This window comes from Coccinella septempunctata, chromosome 4 (assembly GCF_907165205.1).
Source record: "Coccinella septempunctata chromosome 4, icCocSept1.1, whole genome shotgun sequence".
NCBI lineage: Eukaryota > Metazoa > Arthropoda > Insecta > Coleoptera > Coccinellidae > Coccinella > Coccinella septempunctata.
In genome coordinates this window covers 4477128-4491000 of record NC_058192.1, presented here as the reverse complement: position 1 = coordinate 4491000, position 13873 = coordinate 4477128, and the positions used below count along the sequence as shown (strand labels likewise).

General features: G+C 36.8%; 1 protein-coding gene across 1 annotated transcript; it reads right to left on the bottom strand.

The window, feature by feature from the left end:
• Positions 1-293: 293 nt before the first annotated feature.
• Positions 294-12692, bottom strand: LOC123311805 (transcription factor SOX-14-like). Its single transcript, XM_044895896.1, has 2 exons — positions 12245-12692; positions 294-1715 (listed from the first exon to the last, which is right to left on the bottom strand). Exons 1-2 carry the CDS (start codon positions 12457-12459, stop codon positions 1214-1216), a joined length of 717 nt encoding a protein of 238 aa, XP_044751831.1. The 5' UTR covers positions 12460-12692; the 3' UTR covers positions 294-1213.
• Between the last annotated feature and the right edge of the window lie 1181 nt (positions 12693-13873).

Sequence of the window (13873 nt, the reverse complement as noted above, 5' to 3'; positions counted from 1 at the left end):
TCGAGTTTTTCCTGTTTATTGTTCGCCATTTTCCAGCAACCATTTCTGCTGACAGAAGAACCGTTTTGACGCGATCGTTTAAGATAAAGTCATTTTGAGACTTCAATGAAAGACATTCGGCTCATTATTTTTCTGATTCCGATGGAAGTCTTGAAAGGGGAAGATTGAAAATCAATGGAAGTAATTTGGGGACTGCGTCTGTATCATTTCTGATTGTCTGCGTAGAATTTATAGTATTTGAGAGAAACATTCAACATCCAGGATTTTTCTCTTGAAGGTTAGTAAGACAAGAATGATTTTATCTATCGTTTAATAATCATGAAACAGAAAAATTACATTTATATCAACTATAAATAATGAACAACTAAAATTGTGCCTCTACACTCGATAACAGTTTCAGATATGTACAAGTGTGAAAAATTCAATCAACATGATTCCAACCTAATCTATCAAAATCAACATTCATATATCAGTGGAAAGAAATGGTTTGATAATAACGAAAAACATCCTCAATTGCAAACATTTGGCCTAAAAAATGGGTAATGTGGATACCACACAGATCAACAATTACAACCTCAGTTAAGAGTACTCAAAAAAAGTTTTATGTATAATAAAACGAAAACAAATACAATTGCACTATTCCGCTTCATTACTTCAGTTAAACTTTAAACTTCTTTTCGTACAAAACAATCTTTTATTCGAGACTAGTCCGGAAGTTCCTTATATACAAGTTCATCATACAAGGTGTCCCAAGTATAACATTACACCCACAGCTCCCTGTGTGTCTATTGTCTCGCCTGGTTGCTAGCCTCGACTGCGCCTTGGTTATCAATTTACAGGCTCAACTATATTGGACAGTTTTTCTTCCTCAGGAGTAGGACATGAATTACTTTAGTATTGTTCTTTGTATTTAATTGAAACGCCCTTTGAAGTGATGTAAATGCACGTTTTTGTTGGGACACCTCGTACACGAGTCCGAAATACAAATTCTCGAGGTGTACATGTAATTTGATATGTGCACGAAAAATTCTAAATATCCTTAAATCTATCAACAAGTAGTTTATGGACTTTTGGTATCTCTCTCAGATAAACTATCTTGATATTCACTCGTCACTGTAGCCGAGGACGTTTTGACAGAACTGGTCGCCAGGTTGGCGATATCACTAAACCAACTACCAAGGTTCAACCTTTCAGGCAGAACCGGAAGTGGTTTTCAAATGACGTGAGCCGGCGGAAGTTGCTCGTTTCTGAAATCCTCGTTCTTCATGATCACACATACAGGTCGCTTCATGTTCTCGGGACTGGGGGTCCTGTGGGGGAAACTAGGGGGGCAGAAATTGCAGGCTGGGCTTGTCACGTTCCTTATGAGGTTCGGCCAGTCCAAACCGGGGGAGTACAGATGGTTGTTGCTGTAAAACAGCGCCAATTCCCTCAGTTTATTCTCGTCCGGGTACCGGAAGTGGTTGAAGTACGGAAACGGTGGGAAGAGGGAGGGTGGAAGTTTCAAGGCGTCTGTTTCTGTTGGTAGCAGTGATGGTAGACCTGTTGCTGATGATATGGGTGGCATCATCGCCCTCTGCAGGTTGGTGTTGTCCATGGATGGCGATAGGAGGGGGCCTATGGAGAATCCGAACTTGGTTTCTTTCTTCAGTTGGGGTTTTGGTTTTCTCCTCGGTCTATATTTGTAGTCCGGGTGTTCTTTCATGTGAAGGGCTCTGGAATGGAAAAAATCGTTTGAATACAATATAGTACAATATAATACGTTTGATTCAATAAGATGTTATTAAATAAAACGAAGGAATTGTCCAAATCACGCAATTACAAGTTCACCTGGGTTAGAGATGGTATTATTTATGCTAGAAAAGAGGATAAATCCAAGGTTATAAAAATTCTGACTGAAAGTGACTTGGACAAGATGATTTAGTTCAGTTTGGTAATTTTCGGTTATTGCGCTCAATCGTGACGGGTATTTCTATTCTGTACCAAAATGTGCGCGGTTTGAAATCCAAACTAGCCAATATTTACAAAAATTCCCTTAACTGTGATTATGATGTTATTTGTCTAACTGAAACGTGGCTCAACGGTGCGATAGCTGATAGTGAAGTTTTTTGCGATGCCTTTGAGGTATTTCGTCGCGATCGTGATGAGAGTAGCTCGACCAAGCGTGACGGAGGAGGAGTTTTGATCGCGGTTAATAAACATTTGTGTGCCATTCCGAGGTCCGAATGGATATCTGATGCTGAGGATCTATGGCTTACTGTGACAAGCAACTCATCCAGGTTCCATATATGCTGTGTGTATCTCCCACCAGGTGACTTTTTGAGCTTACAAAATTTCTGTTCTAAATTGGAGGACATAATCAATGACCATCCAAATGATTCATTTGTAATTTGTGGTGATTTCAATCTGCCTTCTATTGAATGGCAATATGATAATGTGAATAGTAATTGTATCCCTCTTAATTTTACCGATGTTCATACAAATCATTTCGTAGATACTATGTCATATTGTGGCCTCTCACAGTTCAATCACTATCAAAATTGTTCTCATAATACATTAGATTTAGTTCTGAACAATGATTTTTCTGTTAGAGGATTGAAAATTTCTAAAGAACCTTTGGTGAATGAGGACAAGTTTCATAATACTTTAGAATTTGATTATGTTGGGCGGAAAGTGTTCAGTTTCCAAAAGGAAAGGCTAGCTAAGAAAAAATTTAATTATTCGAAAGCCGACTACGAGCTTATTTCCAACAAATTGGATGAGGTTGAGTGGGACGAGAGGTTTGGGGGTCTGAATACTGAGCAATGTGTTGATGTATTTTATAGAAAGGTTTTTGAATTGATCGAGATGTATGTACCTAAATCATCCTTTAACTCATCGAATTCACCTAGTTGGCTGAGTTACTCAACTTTTAAAGTAATAAAAGAGAAAAGGAGGATTCATAGAAAGTGGAAACGATTCAAAAACATCCTAGACTACCAAGAGTTCAAAGTATTGAGGAGTCGTTCAAAATTTCTAATTGAATCTGACTACAAAAAATATTTGGACTCTGTTGAGTCTTCGATAGGTTCCAATCCGAAACTGTTGTGGCAGTTTGCCAAAAATAAAAAAGGGGCTAAAGTTTCCATCACGGCAATAAAAGAAAAGAAAACGAACAGGGTCATTACAGATCATCAGGACATTGCAGAGGAGTTTTCTGACCACTTCGCTTCTGTCTTCAATCCGTCGAGTCTGATCAATCCTTCGTGCTTTGTTCACGAATACCAGTACGTTGAATCATTTTCTATACCGCCTCAAATCATTCTGAAGAAAATAAAAGATCTGCCAAATAAACCTCCTGGGCCAGATAATTTGCCCACATGTTTGCTCAAGAATTGCGCCTCTTCTTTTGTTACTCCTCTTCACAAGTTGTTCAACAAATCTTTAAGGGAAGGTTGCTTTCCCACAATCTGGAAGACTGCCTTAATTGTGCCAATTCATAAATCTGGAAATAAACAACTTTTGGAGAACTATAGGCCTATATCAAAATTGTGCATCATCGCTAAAATTTTTGAGTCAATCATATATGACTTTTTATATAGTGAGGTTAAGAACATCATCAACGTTGAGCAGCATGGTTTTATGAGGGGTAGGTCTGTCGAAACCAACTTGTTTTTGTATACTGATTTTCTTCTCGAGCAGATAAACGCAGGTCTTCAGGTAGATACGGTCTATGCTGATTTCAGCAAGGCCTTTGACAAAATCGATCACACCATTTTAATTCGGAGGCTTGATGAGGTCGGCGTACACGGTACTTTGCTGAGGTGGATTACTTCCTATATCAATGATAGACGCCAATCAGTTGTTATTGGTGATTATTGCTCTTCCTATAAAAATCTCACTTCTGGTGTACCACAGGGGTCTCATTTGGGACCCCTTCTCTTCAATATATACGTCAACAATATTGTAGACTGCTTCAGATTCACAAAGTTTCTGATGTACGCTGATGATCTGAAAATTTTCTGTGCCATTTCTAGCTTATCAGATTCTGTCAAGCTTCAAGAGGACTTGGATAGACTCTTCAAATATTGCCAAGAACACTCGCTCTTTCTCAACTTCAGTAAGTGTCGTTATATAACATTTTCTCGCAATAAAAACATTATTAAGACCCAATATAAAATAAACAATAATGCCTTGAGTGCAGTCTCTGTAATTAAGGATTTGGGTATATTCTATGATTCCAAACTCATTTTTGATCATCATATTAATTATGTATCCAAAAAGGCTCATAGAATGCTAGGTTTTATAATCAGAATATGTAAAAATTTTCATCAATGTAACTCTATAAGAGCTCTCTATGTAGCATATGTGCAAAGTGTCTTAACATTTGGTTCGGTCATCTGGAACCCATATTATAATATTTACATAAATAGGTTAGAAAATGTTCAAAATAAATTAATTAGGCACATAAATAAAAAATTTCATCATAATACTGTAAACAACAGGGGACAAATCATGAAGAAATTGAAATTGTTGAACCTTGCTGATCAGCGAATGATGAGGGATGTAAAGTTTGTTTACAAGATCATAAAAAATATTTCAGACTGTTGTGAACTTGTCAGTGTGATCTCCTTTAATGTGCCATCTTATAACACACGGAATAAGTTTGTATTTCATATACCCCAAAGTTTCACCAATTATCACCTGAATTCACCTTTGGTTAGATGCCTCAGGTCATATAACTCGTTGTCGGCCCTTGCATCTGTGGATGCTTTTTCACTATCACCAGAGAGTTTTTCGACTGGATTGAAACGATTTTTTATTAATCATAGTTAGGCTATGTAATGATGACTGTTTTTTTTGTTTGTGCATCCATTTATATTGTAGAAAAATTTTTATGTTTAATTTTCTCTTTTGCATCGTAATAACCTAAACTGTAATTATTAGTGAGTGCATATAATTGGGTTCGTCCTGTTTTGTACTCCTTTGAATAAATAAATAAAATAAATAAATAAATAAATACTCTCTAAGAAAGGTATACTTTATATTTCATAATTTTATCAATACTTCTACACGAAGTTTTAGGAGCATTTATCGTATATTATGTGGAAAGAGAGAGCTCATATATCCCAGAAGTGAAACAAAAGAAAAAATTTCCATGTAGTGTCATAATAGACCTCTACAAGAATATATACGATTGAAATCTAGTTAGCCTAGACCACTTCCATGCATTGAAAAAATATTGCAACGAACAATAACTCATTAAAAGTGTCAGTGTGAGGTCAAAAAAGTAAACCACAGTTACGCAATAAATCAAAAGAAAGAAGATGTCCACCGAAATTGTGAAAATCGAAAAATTGGAGTATCGAGCCATCATCAAGTCCCTCTATTTAAAAGAGTTAAGAGGTAAGCAGATTTACGAAGATATGCTCAATGCCCTTGGTGATCAATGTCCTTCGTATGACCGTAAATAATTGGACTGCAAGCTTCAAAAGAGGTAAATTTTCCATTGAAGATGATGACCGATCGGGAAGGCCAGTTTCTGTGTCTGTCTCCGAAAATATCGATGCAGTTCATGACATGATTTTATCAGACCGTCTAATTGGGCTTAAACGGATATCTGAAGCACTGAATATTTCATACGAACGCGTTCTTCATATCTGCAAAGGTGTTTTTTTTTTGCAGGACAACTCCCTTGCACACAAATCTCATGTTGCCATGCAAAAAATTGGTGATTTTGGGTTTGAATTACTAGAACACCCCCCTCATTCACCAGATTTTGCTCCATTCGACTATCGTCTCTTTCCTCAACTGAAAAAAAGTTTAAAAGGCCGTAAATTTTCTTACAACGAGGAGGTAATAAAAGCTGTGGAGGTCTGGTTGCAGGGCAAGCAGAAACAATTTTTTTGAAAGGTCTAGAGACGCTGCAGGTTCGCTGTAATCAATGTACCCAAATAAGAGGAGAATATGTTGAGTAATAAAAAATTTTGACACTGAAATTTTGTTTGGTTTTATAGTATATCGTCGTAGTACTACGGTGCTATGATCTTCGAGTGGAATTCTTGACGTGCATAGTTCCGCGATAGAATACAATCAAATAATCCTGCATACGAAGCGAGGACCAGGGTAAGTAGCCGTAAAGTGAAGAATAAAAATATTTGTAACGACGAATCAATCTATAACAGTTTGTTTCTATAGGGGTTCAATTGTAAAAGCCATAATAGAGTATCTAAGGCAACAAGCTCGACGTAGGCGACGAAAGATAATGCTTCCATTGTTGAACATATCGCGGGCTCCTGCTGTGATCCTATTCAGCAGGGGAATTGTGTGAAATCAGCGAATGCGAAACTATATTTTCCCACTGAGCCGGGAGTAACTGGTTCAAGTATATACCGGAGTGTATTGGGGGGCGTTTTCTGTTTTGTTCTCGATCAAAAACTGAATTCTATTGATAGTCTCTACTAGTTTTCACCTGTTATTTTACCCTTTTTTGCAGCACCATAGATCCCAGCATTCTGGGTTCATACAATAGCTACTCCAAACGATTTTTCATTGAGACACTCTTTATTTGCAAAATTTTCATCGTTCAATATACCTTTCAAAACATTAGAATATTCTCAGGTTATCATGGCCCTTATGGAATCTGGAATATGCCAGTAATTATCATATTATCAATGATTTTTCTTCTTGCTCTGCAAACCAGACCTCCACAGCTTTTATTGCCTCCTCGTTGGAAGAAAATTTACGACCTTTTAAACTTTTTTTTCAGCTGAGGAGAAAGACTATAGTCGCATGTAGTCAAATCTGGTGAATAAGGAGGTTGTTCGAGTAATTCAAACCCTAAAACACCAATTTTTTGCATGGCAACATGAGATTTGTGTGCAGGGGCGTTGTCCTGCAAAAACAAAACACCTTTGGATAGCTTTCCGCGTCTTTTCTCTTTAATTTTTTTCCGTAGAGTGGTCCGTAATGTCGAATAGTAATCTCCGGTTATTGTTCTACCCTTATCCAAAAAATCAACACTGATTACTCCATGGCAATACCAAAAAACTGAAGCAAGAGTATTTCCAGCAGACAAAACTCCTTAGGCCTACCACAGTGTCGCCATTCCATTGATTGTTGCATGATTGATTCCCAATTCTCATTTGAAATTGGAATACTCTTTCATTCAGATTGTTTTCGTCTATCTTTCTAATCATGATTCCCAAATATCCTTCAGAAATTGGCTTCGTTTAATAGATATATCGAATACAAACATTTGACTGATTGATAATGAACTTACATTCTGCAGGAATTCAAAATCATCATCATAAATAATGGTAATATGAGTGTTCTGTTTCATATTTTTAACATAATTACAAATGTGCAGAATTCCCTACTGCTCTTCACCTAAAATATTCAGATAAATAATAAAGAAAAGCAGAATGCATTTAAAATTGAAACATATAGGTATCTCCGTTTCTGCTTTCTACATTCATTATTCAAGATGATAATTCATAAAGTAAGCAGGTTTTCACGATAATGATGACATTCCATATACACAAACTTATCCGAATACGTTAACTCCCAATTGATCCAATTCTTAATTGTGTGGCAGTATGGGTGCAAAATGGCGTATGCGTCGGTATCGCAATACTGTTCTCTACTATAAATTATTCCTTAAGCAGTGTTTAAATGTATGAAATAATTGTTCAAAATAGCGTAGATAAGTCTTTTATATAATGTTTTCCAACATTAACTGCTTATATTCAGCCCCTTAAAGATGGCACCAGAACCAATTCAGGTTAGAAAATGATTCTAGCCTTTATGACTTACGCTACATAATTTTTTTTCTTAAAAACCGTTTATTTTAGCAAGAAATTACAAAAGTTCTTTCTCATTTGTTCAAAATGAATCGAGTTATCGAAATTATTTTTTGATGGTATAATATGAATATGGAAAAAATTTCTTCAGGGATAAATGTAAGAGTGGCTTCTTCTACCCTTGCAATTATAGGGAAATATCCACCGAATTTTTTTCTGATAATCTTCTCGCTACATAGAATGTCTGTTCAATTTGTTTCCTGTCAGTTTTCTGGTTTCTAAGAAAAACAAAGTGTAGTTGATTTTAGGTGCTTTTCATATATTTAGGGGGCTGTATCTGAGAAGGGGATGCTCAGAAGCTCACACTATTTTTCGACAAGGAATTACCCCTTCAACTATATGGAAATTAGTCATTTGGCTTTTGAATGCCAGTTGAAAAAGGTCGATATTTTCCGTTTTTTCTAAATCTGAAGTACAATACGTTCCCGAGCAGTCCAACAGTTTGAGGACCGCTATAAGTGCATCTTTCTCTGGGCGGAGGCAGGCTCGCCGTCACCAACAATGGGGCGCTTTTCCGCGCCACCTCTCATTGTTCTAGCTCGGCAATTGGAGTATTTGCTTTCTGAGAGCGCCAAAACGCCTACACAATCGCGCCTGTATAATCCACATGTAACTTGATTCATTGATTCAATCGTTTGACAAAACGCCTGTGTCTACAGACGAGAGTTTCCAATTGGGATTTTCCGACACCGTTGAATGGTTCTCTTGTCGGTATTTGAATGGCGCGGAAGCGTCGCTGGTATACAGGGTGATTCATTATACGAATCTAGCACCTTGTAATTTGTGTTTTGTCCAACTCTGGGTGGAACTTGGCTCCACAGCTCAAGGATGACCTATACAAGGGTGAACAATAAGGTTTGTAGCTGAAGGATGTCCTATAATCAGCAAGAGATTGTTAAATACGAATAAATACAGATGAGCAATCTTTGAGTGATTCTTTCTCATCTTCAACCCGCGTTGGCTCCCCGGCAACATATCCATATTTACAGTGGGACAAGCGCAAATAAAGAGGTACAAATATTCATGAATATAATCTACATTCACCATTTTTCCAAAGAAACGAACAATTCATACAAAGCCCGTATTTGTGTTCCCAGACAAGGTGTTTGTTCGGTAGATAAAACCGTGAAAGAGCATTTGTATCAATATAAAAGGGCGCATTATCTTATTCATACAAATGTTCCTTCTTCTCCTTAAAAATTACAAACAGTGGACCATCTATGGAGACCGTAAAATCGAACAAATACGGAAACTGTTATCAGAGCAGCGGCGATAAAATTCTCGAACTTGTTTGTTCTGTATACGATTATGGGTGAGATGCAATCGATTCGATTTCGCGAAAACTACACGATACCTATACTGTGCAAATGCTATTCTGGTATCCCTTCAGCACAAACCAATTTTTGACCATTTAATTGCCTTAGTCTAGGAAGTTTCACAAGAATTCATTCAAATATTAACAACGTAAGAATGATAAAGCCAAAGCTCAAAGAGCTTTTCCACCTCTCATTGTGAAGCAATGCAACCTTCATTACTACAGACGCAAAAAAGTTTATAAAATACAATCTATATATGTAGATTTCTTAGACACATACTGAAACACAAACCTCATCAATGAAATACTGACTTCGATTCACATTGAATGCTGTAGAGAATACTTGTTTACCAATGTGTTTTCCTCATCCTGACTCGAAATGTTTTCAAGGATTTTCTCAGTCCTTTTTTGTCGATTCTAATCAGCTGATATAGAGCTTGAATCGTAGACTCATTCATGAACGTCGAAAAGTATGAGGCAGAGCTGCCCCAACACAGAATCATCTTTATGCGAATAAATCTTTTGTTTAATGCTAATCCTCTCAAAGCCTATTAAGGAGATACACAATATCGCGACTTTATTAATATGCCGCGTATAATATTCTGGTCATAGTCATAAAAGGCTACATAAGGGCCGGTTCTCAAACTCCCCCTGTTATCTTTTGTAAGCCAGACGACCTGCTTTGTACTGAATCATTTTAAATCTCCTATTATGGAGATGAGGAGGTCCCCACTATCTCTCTCTCCTGTACCCCTTCGCAATAATACTTGTGAGAATTGTCACATTTTATTATGTGGCTATTAGGTCGCATTCGTATTACTTAATTGTTTCGTAGTATTTGGTTGATTTGTTGGAGTGGGGGTACAAAGGTAAAAACAACAAAATTATTGAAAAGGAGTAATTTTTTGTGAAGCAATCTCGTGAATGCTATATGCTGTCTTAGAGGATCTATATAAACTATTGAAATGAAATATTGCTCAGCAATTTCTTGAGATAGTTTCATTATTTTCCACCACAGTGTTGAAAAGGTCTTCGAAATGATGTGTCAACATACAATACCAAAATTCAATGGAGATGTAGTAGCTATTGGCACAAGTTGAAGACTGATATTCGGGTCTAAAATGATGATTTTGGTCCTGCAAAATTTGAGCGTCATCCGATGAATAGTTTCAGATCTAGAGATTTTTCTTTATATATTTCAATGATTCTATAGTGATTCGTTTGATAAGAAGTTCTGCTGAATAATTCGTATCGGTATTAGGTTGTTTCTTAATACAGCCACTGAGTTTCAATCTCGGTTTCAATTCAATTTGAGTCAATATTGAAAAAATTCAGTTTCCTGTGTAACTCCGAAACCGTTGAGCGAAGTTTGCTCATTCGAAAAATTTTCCGGCGCATTTGAGACAAAACCTATACCGAAAATCTCAAGTTGCTAGATTTTTTCCTCGATAGTTATAGTTTTATTTAGTATAACTCGAATTTCAAGAGTTCACTCACTATCATAAGTATGATTTTTGTATATTTATGTTTACCGTTAAATTTTCAACGAAAAAGATGTAGACGATCGATTGGGAAGAATCTCCTTGGAGATTCACTGTTCTTTGCAGAAGTATAAGCTAACTAAATTAAACACTAGTTAGTCTACTCTTGTTTAATAGATTTGAAAAGGGATTATGGAAAATGAGGCAAAAATGACATTTTGTTCGTAATATTATACGGTCAAAATGTCATTCTAGGCTTTGTATTTTTACCATCTTGATTTTTTTAACCATTACCTATAGATAATGTTTGGTTACTTGTTGTTTCTTCATCCTGAATGGACTTTAGAAACTTATCTTTGGTTATCTCGAAATTTGGGCTTAATGCTAAATCGATTGCAAGATTTTCGCTTTTTTAATGTCTTGTCTCATAAAGTCTTAGTGGGAAGATTTCCTCAATTTTCTTCGAATGTCGATGGAAAAGGTAATCAACTAGTTTATTACATTCATCACGTGTATCCGAAAAAATGACTCTGTCGTCAAAAGAAACACTTTTTTCCTATACCACATCTGGAAAAACAAAATTACTTTCAGAATGACTAGCTAAATCTGTGACACTACACATCTGTGGATCTTTTGAACATAGTTGTATTCAGCCAAAGTACCCAATTTTTCAAATTTCACAGAAACTTTTCAATTTTTGAACATGAAATTACTTGAAAACGGCGCAGTATGCAAGCAAATATGAACAATTCTTTTATTTCACAAAACGTTCAAATATTCATTAGAATGTGGTAAGCTCAGTTTCAAGAGTTGGGTTCTTTGAATGTTTGGTATTCTTATGGTACGTAGAATGGTCATAATGAGAAAACTGGAAGACGTGGGTGATATCTTGTCTTCTTTTATCAAATAAATGTAAAACTATATTCTGAAATTCATTTCATTCGATAAAACCTTTTATAAGATAGAAATAAAAATAAAAATTTTTTATGGTTTTTCTACAGCCTGTATCTTTTGAACCGATGGGATTCTAAAAAAATTGTAAAGGAAAGAAGGGTTTCTTCTGACCTCAAGAATCTACTGTTGAAATATTTGTACGAGTCAAAGACCAGCCTGTATACCTAGGGACTAAAGTGTCACTTTTGATCCGAAACGGAAAGTTTCGTTTGAGGGATTAAAAGAAGTTTAGTCTCATGGTATTTTTTGCACTTGACGTCTGAAAAAACCAGGGATAAAATGATGAAGAAAATAATGATAGACTTTACAGATCTTTTGACTGATCCGTATGGGTGATTTACATCAAAAAGTGATGTGAATTCAAAACGTTGATTTGGGTCAAAGGATTTTAAGGGATTAAAAGTACTTTTTTATTCTTTGAAGAGCATAAATCATTGTAAATGTAACAACTTTTGAGGTAAAACTTAATATTTCGTAAAATGTTCGAAGCACTGATCTGCAAAACGCCAAGGCGGAAAGAGCTCCAGTCTTTACAAGCCCTGTGCCTTTGGAAAACTTTGTTCAGCTTCTATTAGTCCAATATCAAGAGGATTCTGACTGAGGAGTCCGAAGAGACATAAAAAACCAAAAGCAACAAGCCAACTCAGACTCACCTCAACCTCTTGGCCTCGTCGATGAAGGGCCTCTTCTCCGACTCACTCAACAGCTTCCACTCAGCCCCCAGACGTTTCGAAATCTCCGAATTGTGCATCTTCGGGTTCTCCTGGGCCATCTTCCGCCTCTGTCCGCGCGACCACACCATGAAGGCGTTCATGGGTCTCTTGATGTGCTCGTGAGGGTGGCCAACCGGTGGCTTCGGCGAGGACATCTTCACCTGATGCGTGTTCACTATAGACGTGGGCTATCACTGCTGCGACGTCGGCCGCACAAAGGTGACGATTACTGAACGTTTCTCTTTGGGTTCGGGCCTCGCGCTGAATGATAACAGAAACATTTCGCGGTGTTTAGTTGATAGCCTCTCGGGGTGGAGATGGGGATTTTGGGGGCGGGCGCAGTGTGCGCGGCTATAATGCCGACTTGCAAGGGTCGCATTTGACGCGATGACTTATATTTCGTCACGTGGTTCAGATACGGTTTGAGGTTTATTGGGCGAGATTAGATAAGCCTCGTTTCGTGGGATCGAGGAGTTTTGGTTCGAAACTGAACCATTGTTTCGAGGTATACAGGGTGGGTCGCTGACTCGTACGAATATTTTCAGAGTAGGTTCTTGAGGTCGAAAGAAACACTTTTTTCCTTTACCATTTTTTCCGAATCGGCTCGGTTTGAAAGATACAGTCTGTTGAAAAATCATAAAAAAATGTTATTATCTCACAAACGGTTTTATCGAATGAAATGAATTTCGGAATACAGTTTTTCATTTATTTGATGAATCTTCTTCAAACACAAGAAATCACCCACGTCTTCCAGTTTTCCCATTATGACCATTACGTACCATAAAAATACCAAAAATTCAAAGAACCCAACTCTTGAAACTAAGTGGGACGATAGGTAATGAATATTTGAACGTTTTGTAAAATAAAAGTATTCTTCATATTTTCTCGTATAATGCGCCGTTTTCGAGTAATTTGATCTTCAAAAATTGAAAAATATCTGTGAAATTTGAAGAATTGGGCACTTTAGCTGAATAGAACTCTGTTCAAAAGATCCACAGATGTGTAATGTCATAGATTTAGCTAGTTATTCTGAAGGTAATTTTGTTTTTCCAAGGGTGGCATAGCTCGTTATGACAACTTAAAATGGCTATATCTTTTTATCAGGCAGGACCGAATCGAAAAAAATGGTATAAAAAATAGTGTTTCTTTTGACATCAAGAATCTACGGTTAAAATGGCTGTCGACGAGTAAAAGAATGCTTCAATTTTTTCTCCTACGTAGCCCCCCATCTAAGATGAATGGCTCCAAATGTTACCCCCATAATTCAGATTTTTTTTTGTATAACTTCCGAACGACTCAACCAATTATGGTAATTTTTCGCAGTCTTCAAGCCCGCCAGGAACTTATTGACCCTAGTCCTTAATGGTCAGAAACTTTTTTTCTGTCGAAGATGTCGTTGAAATTCCTCCATTTATGTATTTTATCAGTAATTCTGCAGAAAAAGTTATGACGGTGCAACATCGAAAAAAGACGCCGTTTTCGAGTTACAAGCGTTTTCAGGATTTAATATCAAAATTTTTCTATTGATAAACAATAAAGCTTGTATAGCACCCTGAGCTTACAAAAGAT

Bases quoted from the DNA above. Each gene is read 5' to 3' on its own strand.
- LOC123311805 (XM_044895896.1), bottom strand. From the start codon at position 12,459: ATGTCCTCGCCGAAGCCACCGGTTGGCCACCCTCACGAGCACATCAAG. The intron at 1,716-12,244 runs GTGAGTCTGAGT...TTTCCATTCCAG, and splicing joins GACGAGGCCAAGAGGTTGAG to AGCCCTTCACATGAAAGAAC.